Source organism: Heterodontus francisci, chromosome 37 (assembly GCF_036365525.1).
Source record: "Heterodontus francisci isolate sHetFra1 chromosome 37, sHetFra1.hap1, whole genome shotgun sequence".
In the NCBI taxonomy this organism is placed as follows: Eukaryota; Metazoa; Chordata; class Chondrichthyes; order Heterodontiformes; family Heterodontidae; genus Heterodontus; species Heterodontus francisci.
Genome location: NC_090407.1, coordinates 26911108 through 26928481, shown reverse-complemented (window position 1 = coordinate 26928481; position 17374 = coordinate 26911108). Strand labels below are relative to the sequence as shown.

General features: G+C 43.0%; 1 protein-coding gene across 9 annotated transcripts in view; it reads right to left on the bottom strand.

The window, feature by feature from the left end:
- The window catches only part of foxj3 (forkhead box J3), a 142151-nt gene that overhangs the window by 20477 nt on the left and 104300 nt on the right, over positions 1-17374 (bottom strand). For 8 of the 9 annotated variants that reach the window (XM_068017414.1, XM_068017415.1, XM_068017417.1 and 5 more), the window contains exons 6-9: positions 14118-14246; positions 12906-13077; positions 8255-8554; positions 502-603 (exon numbers count right to left, since the gene is read on the bottom strand). In XM_068017414.1, the coding sequence (XP_067873515.1) occupies positions 502-603; positions 8255-8554; positions 12906-13077; positions 14118-14246 (703 nt within the window). The remainder of the gene's footprint in view (positions 1-501; positions 604-8254; positions 8555-12905; positions 13078-14117; positions 14247-17374) is intronic. The other variant, XM_068017416.1, reaches the window with a different exon arrangement.

Below are 17374 nucleotides of genomic sequence, written 5' to 3'. Positions count from 1 at the left end.
AAAATAAAACTCAAGAACGCTAACCCCTGACCTAGCTCCACACATTGAGCACAAAGTCTATCAGCCAATTTTGTTGTGTGCACAGGGTCAGGTTGGTTTGTGGATGTGTGGTCAGCGTGGCAGGACAAAACAGATTAAACCCACAATTCATAACCTGAGTCAGATGAGAACTAAATGCAAACTTGCACGACGTTATACCCATTAGAGACTTTACTGCAGGGATGAAGTACCCAAATTGTACAAAGATATTATAGCAGAAATAGCAATGGTTTAATCTCCTTCAGCAAAAATAAATTGCCCTAAGACACACAGGCACATGTGCTTAATTATAACATTTGAGGCCTGAAAGGTTTCACAAACCTTCTGGGTTACATTTTATTTTTAAATTGCCTGGTCTTCATTTTATTACTTCTGCTGACAGGAAGCAGAATCCTGCACCTTGGAGAGCTCCGATTAGCCATAGTGGGTAGGGAGCACAGCTCCACATTATCAATAACCTACCTTGGAACTGGGAGAGATCCACATCAGACCAGTTGAAACTGCTAGCAATACGGAAACTCTCCTTCAGAGTGTCCAGATTCATGCACCAATCAGAAGGAATGCCTACAACAGCCATAAATCCACCAAAGAGCATTAGAACAACATAATGCTGAAGACTCATCATAAATATGATTAAAACAGTGCCGTGAGAATTATACCAGCCATCTAAGCTATTTTATCTCTTTTTTTTTAAACATTGTGTCAGCTTGGCTCAATTGGTAGTATGAATTTTTATGGCCTGGAATTTTCCCATCAACCATCTACAACAACAAAAATTAATGGTAAATTTATTTATTATTTGAGACACCTTGGGCTGCATTTTCTAAGCCCCCTGACGTTGGGGGCCTAGAAAATATTTGCGGTAGAGGCCCACCATGGGCCTCGATGCCAGGAAGGCCCCACCGCCTTTTACTGGCGAGTGCGAGGCCTTGGGGCAGCATCCACCCTCCACCACTTAGCGGAGGAGCCTTCATTTAAATATTTAAATAAATGCAAAAGCAGTTACATTGTCCCGACGGCTGGCCCACGCTGATATTGTGGCCGGTGGCCCAAACTTCCACGCCTTTGGATCTCCATCCGGGGGGCAATTTATATATTGATCACTCATGGGGGGCGGGAAATGGAATTCAAAGCTGTAATAAAATTTAATTTTTATTTCCCGGAGACCAGGACCTTCAAAAATTTAAATGTCATTGAAGGGCTTGAAGCCCTTAAAAAATGGCGCTGGCAACTGCACGGCGGTGCCAGACGCTGTTGCTGGGGACGGAGCGGTTGCCCCCTCTACATCATCGGGGGTGGGCATTCTGCCCCTCCATGTAAATGAGTCACTGCGCCAAGTATCGCGGCGGCTCAACAGCGCACAAGGTGCGTGTGTGCTGCGCCTTTTTTGATGCTCGGCAAGCTTTCAAAATTCAGCTCCTTGTGTGCAAATTGGTTGCTGCGTACAGAACAGCATCGCTGGCACCTTAAAAGTCACTTGCTGGTTTTTAATGCATCTCAGGGCATCTCGAAGATTTGATAAGGTACTATACAAATTAAAGCTCGTTCTTTCCTTTCTCCTTAAGCCAATGACACTGGGGCAAAGTGTAGTACCCTCTATCACTATTTGGCTGATCAGCAAATTCAGGACAGATCAGGGATCAAACCTGGGACCTTGCATTTTATCTAGCTAATTATCACGTGATACTTTTACCTATTTAACCACTGGAGGAATTCTACTCCCTTCAAAAACATACAAAATTTAAAAAATGATTCAGGTGAGAATTTGCCAACAATCTTGACCCCTACCCCCCTAGGTACTTGCAACCAAAGCATATTTTTCCCGACTTTTGGCTTTGGTTCACATGATGATATAGCCCCAGGGGACGAGGTTAAGTTTAAACTTGCAAAATTCTTACAAGGCGTGACAGGGTGGATGTAAATAGGACGTTTCCCTGGCTGGTGGGTCTAGAACCAGGGGACAGTGTCTCAGAATAAGGGGTAGGCCATTTAAGACTTAGATGAGGAGGAATTTCTTCACTCAGAGGATGGTGAATCTTTGGAACTCTCTACCCCAGAGGGCTGTAGAAGCTCAATCATTGAGCATGTTCAAGGCAGAAATCAATAGATATCTGGATACTAATGACATCAAGGGATATGGGGATAATGCAGGAAAGTGGCGTTGAGACAGATGATCAACCATGATCTAACTGAATGGCGCAGCAGGCTCAATGGGCTGAATGGCTTACTCCTGCTCCTATGTTCTTCAAGACCCTGTTCAATATCATTTACCAGGTAATGTTCATCACAGATGTGCATATTTCAAATCTGTTGAATCACTCAAGTCAAACCAGAAGATACAGGTTGCTAAATGACCACAAATCATATAGCATTGTGGTTTAAAATGGTTATTTGCATTGCACCATTTGAATTTGGTCAAATGTCATCAATAATTTCAACAGAAACCACAATATCCAACACATTAGACCATTACAAAGACATTGCAACCTCTTCCCTAAATGCACCACAATGGAAAGACAACTCAAATTACTATATTCAACAACTACATTCATTGCCTGAGATCAGAGCTTCTGGAAGTCAATACAGACATTTGAAACATTTTAAAAATCTAGCTCAAATATTCTGAAAAGGTAAAATTCAGCTCCCTCAAGGATTTACTGCTGGCGCTACTAAATACCTTGCTCAAGTCAACCTGTGGATATCTGCAGCATGACTACACTTCACTGGGCTCTGACAGCTACTTTTTCTGTCAAGAATCTGAGCCTTGAGACCTGCAGCATGAGAAACTTTGCTAATTAATTACAATTAAAATAGTTTATATTATTTTCCTTGTCCTCTGCTGAAAACATTGACTCAAATGATAGCACGATAAGCCCTTCTAGAACAAACTCCTGCTTCTCAACTTGGCACTAGAAATCAGGAAACTGCGGGGGGGGGGGGGGGGGGAGTGAGATGGCGGAAGAGAGAGGGAGGAGAGCGAGAGAGAGACACGGGGTTGGGGGGAAAAGAGAGAGGGACAGAGACCCAGTCTCATTTATTTACAGCACAGAAAGAGGCCATTCAGCCCATCGAGTCCATTCCAGCTCTCCAAGGAGCTATGAAGTCATTCCCATTCCCCAGCTCGATCCCCATAGCCCTGCAAGTCTATTTCTCTGGTGGCCATCCAACTTTCTCTCAGTCATTGATCATCGCCGCTTCCACCACCCTTTTGATCAGCGTGTTCCAGGTCATTACCACCCGCTGCATAAAAATGCATCCTCATATTTCCCCTGCATCTTTTGCCCAAAACGTTCAATCTATGACCCCTAGTACTGGGGGGAGGGGGGGGGGGGTGGATAGGTGAGGGGGGTGGGGAAAGAGGGAGAGTGGGGGAAAGAGACACACACACACAGAGCGTGCAGGGAGAGTGCAGAGAGATCAAGGTCTCTCCTGACAAATGGAAATCTATCCACAACACTCTGCATTACTGCATCAAGTGTATGGGCAGAGATTGACCACGTATTCCATGTATGTCACTTAATCAGTTTTCAATATAGTGACGACAAAGTAAATCGATAAATTATTCTTATTTAAAGCATCTTCACAAAAATGCACATTTGTTGTTGTTTTGATAGTATGATAAATTTTTAATGCCTTTATCTTTCCGAAATTTGCTCACTGGCCCCCTATGCAGGGCAAAAATTGTAATGTGGCCCTCCACGCAAAAAGGTTGGCCACCCCTGATTGCGTGGCTACAGCCTGTGGTATTGTGACAGTTTGCACAGCAAAATTGAATGGAAAATGTTGAGAACAATTTACAAAAGTAAATCCTACAAGAAAAACATGTAAATGTTACTGTAACCAAATCAGGGTTCAGATATAAAGACAGAAAATGGCTGAAATGCAGAGCAGATCTACTAGTTGATAAAAGAAACAGCTTAACGTCTGAAGCGCTGAAGGGTTTCCAACTGAAAGGTCAACCTGCCTTTTCTCTGTTTAGATGCTGACAGATTTGCCACGTTTCCAGAATTTTGTTTCAGATATACAACCAACATCTATCCTTTTATTTTTAATCCCTGAGGTTCATATGTTGCTTTGGTTTCAAACCCTATTTATTTACAACCTAATTTTCTGCCAGGTATCCAGTGTATCCTACACATCAACTTGCACAGACCCAACATGCTTTTACACCTGTATTAGAAAAAAAAACATTTATATAACACCTTGTGCTAACATCCCAACACTCTTCCAATCTTTCTTGAAGTATACTCACTCAGTTATGCAGACAATACGACAACCAATTTGTGCACAAGCTTCCACAAAAAGCAATTTAGATAAATGACTATTTAAGTTGTTTTTAATGGAGTTGGTTGAGGGAAGAATGTTGGACAAGGCAGAGAAGAAATTCCTTCTCTTCTTCAAACAATGCCAAAGGACAAGTGAAGCCTTTTTTTTTTAAACACAACTCCAATAATTCAGCATCTTACATGGTACTCCACTGAAGTGTTAGTCTAGATTTTGGGCTCAAGATCTGGAGTGAAGCTTTAACCCACAACCTTCAGAAGCAAGAATACCACCATCTAAGTCAGAGAACACACTCCTCAGCATAACATGATATATTCAGTGTTTTTAAGAGTTGCTATGAATAAAGTTACAGCTGTAAAATCTTAGCATATACCACTCCTGCACTGATATGTAGATAATCCTGTCAATAGTCTTGATCAATATTGTATGCAAAATGCATCTTCATCTAAGTCACCACTCTTAAATGTTGTGCAATATTCTTCTGTGATGCTCTTAATTCTAGCCTCAAATTGGTTCATTGCTCCCAACCCCAGTGACAGACGAATAATTAACAATACTTCAACCAAGTGTTATACAAATCAAAAAGCATTTGTCAGACACAAACCAAGTTTGAAAGGCAGAATGTAAAATTGCATTTTTACTTGATTACAGTATGCAAATTATGATATACCAAAACTAGTGACAGCACTGATGTATAATCAGAGTACCAGAGAGACAGTAACTACGCAGTCACTTAAATTAGGAAACATGCTGGCTTGCTTGGTTAATTCTGAAATTACTTCTAAACATTTGTACAACTGGATTTAATTCTTGATATTAAGGACCTTGGCCTGACACCTATAGCACAGTGTATCTGACTGCAGCAGGACCTGAAATAATATTCACTAAACCAGGCCCAGCAGTAACAGTGACTAAGTGAGGTCACTGAGCATCACTAAAGCTACTGGTCATTATCACAGGAAAAATTTAAATACTATATCCCATGCCTTACCAGACAAAGATGTTTGAGAACAAATTTGTATCGCCTATGCATAAGCAGCTCTGGGTACAAGAAAGCACAATGGGGTAAAACATACTCACTTGTCCATTGGCCAGTCACAATCCTGTCACTTGTATATCTCTATATGTAATGGTCTAAGTATATTCTGGTTAATAAAGGTGTCAATTCCAGCTTTATAAAGCCCAGGATCCTGTATGCCTTATTAACCACTTTATCAACCTGCCCTGCCTCCTTCAATGATTAGAGCATGTATACCCTCAGGTCCCTGTGCTCCTCCACCCCTTTTAAAATTGTATCCTTCATATCGCCTCTCATTCTTCCTACCAAAATGTATCACTTCACACTTCTCAGCATTAAATTTCAACTGTCACATATGCACCCACACCACCAGCCTATGTTCACAAAGTCCTCGCAGTTCACAGTACTTCCAAGTTTGGTGTCATCAGCAAATTTTGAAATTGTGAACTGCACACCCAAGTCTAGGTCATTAATATAAATCAAGAAAAGCAGTGGTCCTGGTGCCAAGCCCTGGGGAACGTCACTGTATACCTCCTCCACTGTCCCTTTTATTCCATGGGCTTTGACTTTGCTGACAAGGCTGTTATGTGCCACTTTATCAAACACCTTTTGGAAGTCCAAGTACACCACATCAACCACATTACCCTTATCAAAAAAACTCAATCAAATTACACACGATTTACCTTTAACAAATCCATGCTGGCTTTTCTTAACTGATCCACATTTTTCCAACTGACTGTTGCTTTTGCCCCAGGTTATCATTTCTAAAAGCTTTCCCACCATTGAGGTTAAACTAACTGGCCTGTCATTGCTGGGGTTATCCTTAGACCCTTTTTTGAACAAGGGTGTAACTTTTTCAATTCTCTAATCCTCTGGCACTACCCCTGTAGCTAAGGAGAATTGGAAGATTACGGCCAGTGCTTCCACAATTTCCACCCTTACTTCCCTCAGTTTCCTCTGATGTATCTCATCCAGTCCCAGTGACTATCAACTTTAAGTACAGCCAGCCTAATACCTCCTCTGGGCGGCACAGTGGCTAGCACCGTAGCCTCACAGCTCCAGCGACCCAGGCTCGGTTCTGGGTACTGCCTGTGCGGAGTTTGCAAGTTCTCCCTGTGACCGTCTGGGTTTCCTCTGGATGCTCTGGTTTCCTCCCACGTGCCAAAGACTTGTGGGTTGATACGTAAATTGGCCATTGTAAAAAAATTGCCCCTAGTGTAGGTAGGTGGTAAGAGAATTGAGGGAACGTGGGGATGTGAGTGGGAAAAAACAGAATTAATGTAGGATTGGTATAATAGGGTGGTTGATGGTCGGCGCTGACTCGTTGGACCGAAGGGCTTGTTTCGGTTCTGTATCTCTCTATAACTCTTTCATTAATTTTTAGACCATCCAATGTCTCAACTACCTCCTCTTTCACTATGACTTTGGCAGCATCTTCTTCCTTAGTAAAGACAGATGCAAAGTACTCATTTAGTTCCTCAGTTGTGCCCTCTGCCTCCATGCGTAAATCCCCTTTTTGGTCCCACTTCTCCTTTTACCACCCTTTTACTATTTATATGCCTATAGAAGGATTTTGGAGCCCTTTTTATGTTAGCTGCCAATCTCTTCTCATACTCTCTCTTTGCTTCTCAGTTTTTTTCACTTCCCCTCTGAACTTTCTATATTTAGCTTGGTTCTCACGTGTTATCAACCTGACATCTGTCATATGCACCCTTTTTTTGCTTCAGCTTACTCCCTATTTTGTCATCTAAGGAGCTCTGGCTTTGTTTGTCATACCTATCCCCCTTGTGGGAATGTACCTCGACTGTACCCAAACCATCTCCTCTTTAAAGGCAGCCCATTGTTCTGTTACAGTTTTGGCTGCCAATCTTTGATTTCTATATACCCGAGCCAGATCTGTTCTCACCCCACTGAAATTGGCTAATTAATTATTTTTACTCTGGAATGCTCCCCGCCCTTCTCCATAGCTAACCTAGACCTTATGGCACTAAGATCACTATCCACTAAATGGTCCCCTACTGCCACTTGGTCAACTTGACCCACTTCATTCCCCAAAACCAGAGCCAGCAATGCCCCCATCCTCATTGGGCCGGAAACATAATGACTTAGAATATTCTCCTGAACACACTTCAGAAACTCTTTCCCGTCTCCCCTTTACGTTACTATCCTAGTCTATATTAGGATGATTGAACTACTAGTTTGGTGACATTACCACTCCATCTCCACTCCCTCCCCACCCTGAGTCCTGCCCTTTTTATGAGTCAGATTTCCATTATTGCCATGACATCATATTCCCTGGTGTCTATCTGCGCCTGTAGCGCGCCCACCTTATTTACCATGTTCCACGCATTCACATACATACACAGTAAACCTAATTTAGAACTTATTGCATTCCTTCTTACTCTGACTCCACCTAATTCTATTTCTTACTCTAATGCTATCTGTCTCTCCCAATCCTTTGTGTTCCTTGTTTCTCCTTTCTAATGTTACATCCTGTTCCCATCCCCCTGCCAAGTTAGCTTAAACCCTCCCTAATAGCACTAGCAAACCACCCCACAAGGACATTGGTCCCAGCCCCGTTGAGGTGCACCCTGTCCGACCTGTACAGGTCCCACCTTCCCCAGAAACGCTAGCACCACTGAGATAAGGCTGACACCTGATCAGTTACAGTGGAACTACAATCTGGGGTCAGTCAAAAAATGTTAGAGTTACACAGCACGTCCAAGATTGCTAGCATTTACTGCTTTTTGTAAAAAAAAAGTCTTCAGTAACAGTCAATGCTTTCAGGAGGGGAGATTTTACATACTTCAGTAATTGTGACACATGACTATCCCTACTAGCAACCTTTAAAAACTCTGAATAATCAAGATAATTCTGAAACTCAGGTGCAAAGAGAGAGGAAACTGGACTTACCGATATTACAGGCCATGTGTTGCTGTTGATGATGGTGGTGCTGCTGATGGTGTTGCTGGTTTGGCTGGTGCTGCGGATGCTGGTGCTGATGGTGCTGGTGGTGAGTATGCTGCGCGTGGATCTGATGTGCCAGTTGCACCTGTGTCCCTCCCCCACCTCCTCCAAGGCTGCTGGCATGGCTGTTTGCCAGGCTGTTCTGTCCGCTGTGTGGGTGGGTGCTGACAGTACTGCTGGGAGAATGCTGGTAGGAACAGGACGTGTGGGTTGGCTGTGATGCCTCAGAAGGCAGGTTGATCATTCCTAGAAAAAAAAAAGGATTGAATATCAAAAAGGTGATAAAATTGCATAAAAACCATTAGTCATGTTAAGTATCAGTAAACATTAAATGAATCTTCATTATTTTGAAGTAATAACTCATATTTATATAGCACCCTTACATAATAAAACATGCCAAGGCACTTCACAGGAGTGTTATAACAAAAATGTGACACTGTGCCACATAAGGAGATATTAATTCAGATGACCAAAATCTTGGTCAAAAAGGTAGGTTTTAAGGAGTGTCCTGAAGGACGAAAGCAAGATAGAGGTGGAGACATATAGGAAGGGAATTCCAGAGCTTAGGGCCTAAGCAACTGAAGCACGGCCACCAATGGTGCAGTGATTAAAACCGGGGATGCTAAAGAGGCCAGAATTAGAGGAGCACAGATATCTCGGAGAGTTGTGGGGTTGGAGGAGATTGCATAGGGAGGGGAAGATCAAGGTGGGATTTGAAAACAAGGAGGTGAATTTTAAAAATCAAGACCTTTCTTTATTGGGAACCATTGTTAGTCACTGAACACAGGGGTGATAGGGGAACAGGGCTTGGTGCAAGTAAGGCACGAGCAGCAGAATTTTGGATGAACTCAAGTTTACAGAGGATAGAATATGGGAGACCATCCAGGAGTGCATTGGAATAGTCAAGTCTAGAGGTAACAAAGGCATAAATGAGGGTTTCAGCAGCAGATGAGCTGAGACAGGGGTGAAGTTGGGTGATGTTACGGAGGTGGAGATAGGCAATCTTAGTGATGGCATGAACATGAGGTCGGAAGCTCATCTCAGGGTCAAATTTGACACCAAGTTTGCAAACAGATTGGTTTAATATCATACTGTTGCCAGGAGGGATGGAGTCAGTAGCTAGGGAATGGAGTTTGGAGCGGGAACCAAAAACAGTGGCTTTGGTCTTCCCAATATTTAATTAGAGGTAATTTCTGCTCATCCAGTATTACATGTTGGAAAAGCAGTCTGATAATTTAGCAACAGTGGAGGAGTCGGGATAGGTGATGGTGAGGTAGAGCTGGGTGTTTTAAAGCTGTGCTTTTGGATGATGTCGCCAAGAGGCAGCATGCAAATGAGAAATAGGAGGGGGCCCAAGGATAGATCCTTGGGGGACATCAGAGGTAATGGAGTGGGAGCAAGAACAAAAGCCATTGCAAGTGACACCCTCAATACCATTAGATAAATAAGAATGGAAGCAGGTGAGAGCAGTCCCATCCAACTGGACAACAGTGGAGAGGCATTGGAGAAGGATGGAGTGGAAAGGCCACTCCATGTCAAAGGCTGCAGACAGGTCAAGAAGGATGAGGATAGAAAGTTTAACTTTGTCAGCCACATTCCTATGTGTCATTAATGACTTTGATAAGATCTGTTTCAGTACTGCAACAGGAGCAGAAACCTGAATGGAAGGATCCAACATGAAGTTTCAGGAAAGATGGGTATGCATTTGGGAGGCAACAACACGTTCAAGGACTTTGGAAAGGTAAGGGTGCTTGCAAATGGGACAGTGGGGTCAAAGGTTGTATTTTTAAGGGGAGGAGTGATGATGGCAGATTTAAAGGTTAGAGGGACATCTGAAGAGTGAGAACTGTTGACAATATTGGCTAACATGAGGACCAAGGGAGCAGGAGGTGGATCTCACAGACAAGATGAGCTCAGTGAGGCATGAGGGGAAACAGGAGAGAAACTAGAGAAAGGGCTAGGACAGGGGAAGCTTTAGAGGAAGTTTGGTCCGGTGGGCTAATGGAAGGGAGAGACACGACAGAGGCAGCTGATTGGATGGTGTCGATCATAGTGACAAAGAAGTCCATGAGCTCCTCATACTTATTGCTCGAGGTAAGGGTAGAGGGGACAGGGAAGAGGAGTTTAAGACTATTCTCTGGTCATTAACCACAGACATGACCACTAACTCTAGACTATGAACATTTTTTGTTACTGAAAAATCCAGATGAATGGTCAAAACCCATCGTGCAGGACATTGCAAGATAAAAAAAAGATAAGATGAATCAAGTCGTAGTCCAGACTTGCGCTTTAAAAGTCCTATATTATAGAATAGAGGGAAGACAAGGTGTTAGAAGATTTAAGATCCTGGGAACGAATGATTTAGAATAGAGTAGTGCCTTGAATCTCGATATCAACAGTGGGGACACAGCATGTAGAATGGCGTATTTGGAGCTTAGGAGGAACACTGTATTCGAGAATACAACTGTTCTCAATTTACAAGAAAAAGATTGCATACATCTGCAGAATAACCAATGTCACAGTTCATCTACTTCAAAGCAAAACTGTGGCTCATCTTAAATTGGAAATGACAAGTCCTTTGTAACTTGCAATGGAAGCTGGATTTTGCAGTAATTTACATGAAGCACAGGATAAATGTCACTTGAAACTATTTACAAACGGATGCACATTACACAACATGACAAATGCTAGAAATTAAAGTATGGATAAACATGACCACATGATTCATTCAACCATTTTTAAGGGGACATGTTTGCTGACACTGTAGCCACTAGGTGGCGCACTACGGGCACAGACGCAAATACAGCCTCTGACTGAAGGCTGCATTTACTGACAACACTACCACTAGGCGGCACTGTAGTGGCACAGGCACAAATGCAGCCTCTGGCAATAAAACGTCCCAGTCTGCGACGTCTGACAGCTGCCAGGACTAAAGATGGTGCTGCTCAATTTGAAACAAAAAACCCAAATTAAACTCAAAACTCCTCACTCCTTAATGGCCGCGATCGCCGTCTCCATCCTTCCCAACAGTACCCCACCCCCTCCCATGATAGCCGCTTTCTCTTCCCCGCTCCCTCCAGCGATCGCTGCCTCAGCACCTGCATTCAGGTCCCCGTTCCCTCCCGCGATCGCCGCATTCAGGTCCCCGTTCCCTCCCGCGATCGCCGCATTCAGGTCCCCGTTCCCTCCCGCGATTGCCGCATTCAGGACCCCGTTCCCTCCCGCGATCGCCGCATTCAGGACCCCGTTCCCTCCCGCAATCACCGCATTCAGGACCCCGTTCCCTCCCGCGATCACCGCATTCAGGACCCCTTTCCCTCCCGCGATCACCGCATTCAGGACCCCGTTCCCTCCCGCGATCACCGCATTCAGGACCCCGTTCCCTCCCGCGATCACCGCATTCAGGATCCCGTTCCCTCCCGCGATCACCGCATTCAGGATCCCGTTCCCTCCCGCAGTTGTCACATTCAGGTCCCCGCTCTCTCCCGTAATCACTGCTTACTCTTTGCCAATCCCTTTCGACTGCTCACTGCTCCATCACTGCTTGCCCTCCCCTTCCCACCAGTCCCTGCCCACCATCCCCCCACACCCACAATTGGCTGCTCACCCGCTCAGTGCATGCTGACATCATTACATGGTGATGTCAGCACGCGCACATGCGCGGATTCATACTGGCAGGCTGGCAAGTATTCTGACGGACTGATGACGTTGGCGATCGCTCTGCGTTGTCAGGAGACACGGTGGATTTTAAGCACTTCGGTCACAAAGCACAATTCATAGTGTTTGAAAACGTCCTTTACTATCCAGAAATGTAATTTTAAGATTCATTCCCATGCTGCAGCACAGCATTACTAACTTGTTCCCCTGGGCCATAATTCCAACTGTTTTGCTCAAGGGTCATGCTCTCAAGTGCTGCTATATGCTGAATCAGGGAGTAATGCGACATGCATTTGTGCTTGCATTTCCCCATAGAGAGTTCCTGATTTCAATCATGTCACTGTGGCCAGTTGCCAAGAGCTGGCACTTTCCCCACAGGAAGAAAAAATACTCCAGGACTAACAGTTCCACTGAACAGTTCTATTCATAGTGTCCTTACATTTGCCATATGAATAACCACCTGGCTCCGAATAGCATTCCTTTTCTTCCTTTGTAGGAGAGCAAGAGGAGGAGAGGAAACAGCACCAAATCCAGCTCAGTCAACAGCCGGATAAGCTGAGAATATCCCAGAGATTTATGAGGTTGGCCTTCCAAAGGTATGGGGTAAATATAAGACATTGAGTACCATTGCTATACAAAGACCTGTCTCTCCCAACACTGATCAGGAATATGTGTTAATCAGGATGCAGCTTTAACTCTCCCTCTCATCTGTATTATTTTCTTCCTATCCACAATTGGAAAATAACATCCAAGATAATACTTTCAGGCGTGTAAAATGAAAAGAAAATATTAAGTAATCACAAATCAGCTTTGAGTTCAAAGATTTTTCAATTAACGTGAGGACAATTCAACATAGAAAAGACCTCAATACAACTGGAATAGTATGAAACCAGTATCTAGTTAGAGAATGTATGAAATATGGCACATGTGGGACACTCACCCTGCTGGCTGAGAGACTGCTCAAAGACCGATTTGTAAAGGCTACGGAAGGAGGCACTCAGATCTTCAAAGTTGTATTCTGAAAAGGGAGGTTTAGTGTCCCTCTCGGGCATGTTGTATTGCTGTTGCTGCGGTGTTAGACTCTGGGAGACTGAATCAGCTCGGTTTGTCACCTGTACAAATGAAAACACAACCCCTCAATGTAAAGACTAGGAAGTGGTATGCCAACTGAAAAATCACAGACTGCACGTCTACACGTAAGAATGGGGAAGAGGGGTGGTGGGTAGCTGAGAAATTGAACATCAAGTGATATCAGATCTTCTAACCCAACCATGAGGCTGAAAGGACTGAAGTAACAAGGAATGCTTAACTTCCTTACAAACACTATTTAAGATTAAAAAAACTGAAGTGCACAGCAAGTCTGCCAGCAATCTGAAAGAGAAACGATTGGTTAAGGTTAACTGAACTCAAAACTTTAAAAGAATCCCAACTATGACATTAACCTGTCTTTTCCCTTTCAGATGCTAGCCGACCTCTGTGCACTTCCAGCATTGCTTTCAGAATTTCCAGCATTCACAATTTTTCTTCTCATTTCCTTATGGTTTTGTTTATTTATACCACATTGTGTAGCTTTGAGTTTGCTGTTTTTAATTTTTTTTTTTGAAAAAAGATATAGGACTGTTTCAATTAAAACTGCATTTCAGGGCTCAGTAACTACATCACACCAGTTCTAAAATTACTTAGTAATTACAGCACAGATAGAGGCCATTCGGCTTAACAGGTCTATCCCAGTGCTTATGCTCCACATGAATTTCTTCCCAACATATTTCACCTCACTTTTATAAAAAAAATGACATTCACCATATGCTTCAATTGCTTTCTCACTCATGTTTATCTACCTTCCCCTTAAATACATCTATGCTATTTGCCTCAACCACTCCATGTCATAGCAAGTTCCATATTCTCATTCATATTCTAGATATCAAACTGCACCAGTAATTTCTTTCAAAATCAGAATAAAACAAGTTAATTATTTCAAATTATTTTCTGTGGTTTAATTCTAGAAGAAATAACAAGAATTCCTTTTTAACATGAAATGTGACTGCCAGATTCAATGGGATACTCAAGATTCAATGCTATAACCACATGGAACCAGTGAGTATGCAAAGTAAATATGTTTCACAAACAAGTTTTCACAAGATCCTGAACTTACCTGTGCGTAGTTGTGGACAGAGCCAACATTATTCAGGTTGACGGAGGCTAGACTCGTGTCAGACAGGCTGTTGTTAAGGCTGCTGCGAGGGCTATCACTTCCATCCTGATCCGTATTATATAGTGTTACCTGCACAACCAAAGAGCCCATCATTTAGAGATTTTAATAAGAGCTTGTGGCCTTTCTCGCAACCAATGACAAATGCATTGCAATTAGAATTATAAACTGGCTGGCTTGCCTTGCTGAGTGGCTATGGAGGCCCCCTTTTGCACAAGCCTCATGAATCTACAAATCTGACCACCGCTTGGAGGAGAATGGAGCTAGGTGAAAATATAAAAGGAGTGTGGGGCTAGGAGGCCACAATAGCATCGCTCTCCTTAAATCAGCATTGCAATATAAAAGCTACCCATCTTTATCTAAGCAAGTCTCTATGCAGCTTTGAGAAGAATGATCAGAATACATTTGTAACATATATGCAAGCAGAAAAATAAGCATTAACTGATTAACCCAACTTGTTCAGACCCATACATTCTGCTGAAAACAGTTCTCCATTGCCACGAATACACAATCTAATTCAGCCAGATAGCCCCATTCTTACTCTTTTATAAAAAAAAAATTAGACTCAAACATGATACCTATACCCTGGTTATATTCGAAAACCCCCAAGGGGAGTGCAATATCCAAGAATGCTCCAAAACTTGGAAGATAACAAAAGCATTGCTATGCGCCATTTACAACAGAAACTGGTATTAAGTAGTTGTTTGGTAGTTCAGAACTCGAGTATTGCTGAAAATAGAGACATGTTGTTGAAGCTTTTCGTCTTGCACCCATCAGGACAACCCTCAAGAATACCAATGTAAGGGAAAATAACTTTATACTGTATATGAGTGTGCTAATAGGTTGGCAATGCCTCTACCATTCAAAGTTCACTTGCCAACCAATCAGCACACTCTTCTCATACAGTATAAAGTTGTTGTTTTCCCTTACATTGGTATTCCTGCGGACTGTTCTGATGAGTGCAAGATGAAAAGCTTCGACAGCATGCCTCTATTTTCAGCAAAACTGGTATTAGTTCGGTTTGGCCAACGCCTGGCTCCATCACAACTACAAGGTGTCTGTGCTTCAGACTGCATCCTTAAGGGAAAGAAACAATGCAATATAGCATGCACATTCCTCACCAGATAATTTATGCAACAGCCTTAATGAAAACTGCACAAAGCCACCCTGCTTCAAAGCTGTGCCAGTATGATTCCTGAATAATATTAATTCACTGCCTCCTCTACTTTCACCATGGCCACCTGCCACACCATTATATAGCTCAAGATGCTTCCTCCAGACAAAACCCATTTTGGAAGAAGAAAACCTATCATTGTAATGCTGGATGTTTCGCACAGTTCAAACAGACATAGAACAAAAACTATATATCTCCAATTTTACGGAAATCCTACTAACAATATGAATACCTTGGATCAGTCACTAGAGTCAAAAAGTAGTGGGTTCAAGCTCACTCCAACATTTAATTACATAACCCATGTCATCATTCCAATGCAGTACAGAAGGAGTGCCAAGTTGTTGGAGGAGCCAGCAAATCAAGACCCCAAATGCTAGTTATGGAATCTGGAGGAATCCATGCATGCACTATAAAATCAGCAATTGTTGCACTAGACTAGATAGAAAATGTGTAATTACAATGCAACCCTAGTCAAGGGCTTCTTCTGCTGATAAATGAACTTTGAAGAATAAGTTAAGATTCTCTAGTCACCAATCGTCAAGTGCTGTAAACTATGTAAAGCAGAACAGTGCAGCGTTCTGTCACACACACAGACTTATTCTAAGGGTGTGGTGTCACCTCTAGGAAAACACCATCAATCTCACTGCAGACGAGTTTTTTTTGTGCCATTTTTAGTATGGGGTTTCCTTGCTCATTAATCAGCTGTGTACAATCTCATTAGCTTGTTACTCTTGAAAGACGTGGTAGTATTTTCTTGAGACAGAGTGGAATGCTGTCACAATTGCAGCTCATGTTTAACTTCCTTGCACTGAATGTGCAGCACCAGTATCCTTCCTCTCTCTGCCATAATTATTTTGTTGCCTCTGTAGAATTACCAAAATGATTCCAAAGAACATACTGCTAAATGAAAGACCTAGATATTTTTGGTGCTACATCAACTTCTAGTCGATTGGAATCGAGATGCCCCCCTTCCAACAGGATAGTGGGTAAAAAACATGATGTGGCGCGAAGCCAAATAGACTGGAAACCAGGAGCTTCCACTTTGAGTCATCAATCTGGGCTAGCTGATTTTCACTGGAGCACCCACTCGGTTATTGCACCTGTCTTTAGTCATCCACTCCTCTGTATCCTGTTGCGGGAAGAAGGGAAAAAATAAAATCCACCAAGGTTGCCTCTCCTGACTGTTGTCCAATGACTCCTGCAGCAAAACTTGTAGATGGCCTCCAGGCGAGAAAGGGACTGGGTTCAGACATAGTATTCGATCCAATGGTTAAGCAGAGTGCTGAAATTCACTGTCATAGAGACATAGAGAGATACAGCACTGAAACAGGCCCTTCGGCCCGTGTCTGTGCCGACCATCAACCACCCATTTATACTAATCCTACATTAATCCCATATTCCCTACCACATCCCCACCTTCCCTTAATTTTCCTGCCACCTACCTACACTAGGGGCAATTTATAATGGCCAATTTAGCTATCAACCTGCAAGCCTTTGGCGGTGGGAGGAAACCGGAGCACCCGGTGGAAACCCATGCGGTCACAGGGAGAACTTGCAAACTCTGCACAGGCAGTACCCAGAACCGAACCCGGGTCGCTGGAGCTGAGAGACTGCAGTGCTAACCACTGTGGCGCACTGTCTTGGCTTCCACATGAAGAATGGCTACTTGGGTGAGGTACTCAAGGGCTGCAGTCACCAATAGAACCTGTAACCCAACAAAAGTCAACTTCTTTCAGGAGAGGGGCAAAAATTTAGAAAGACAGACTCCATTGCAATGCTGCCTGCAAAAATCAGATTTATGAAAGTGCATTTTGCATCTGTTTTCTAAAACTTAAATTGTAACATGACACAAGTTAAGTCACTGACGTGTTAATTAGAAATCCTGACTTAAAGACAAAATATATTGGCCAATAAGAACAGTTACATTGAGGGTGTACTGTAATCCCTATGGTAATGCAGCAATGGTACTGAATTTGCACTTGAAGACATATTATCCCTGATTAGTTATGTACATTCTCGTGAACCG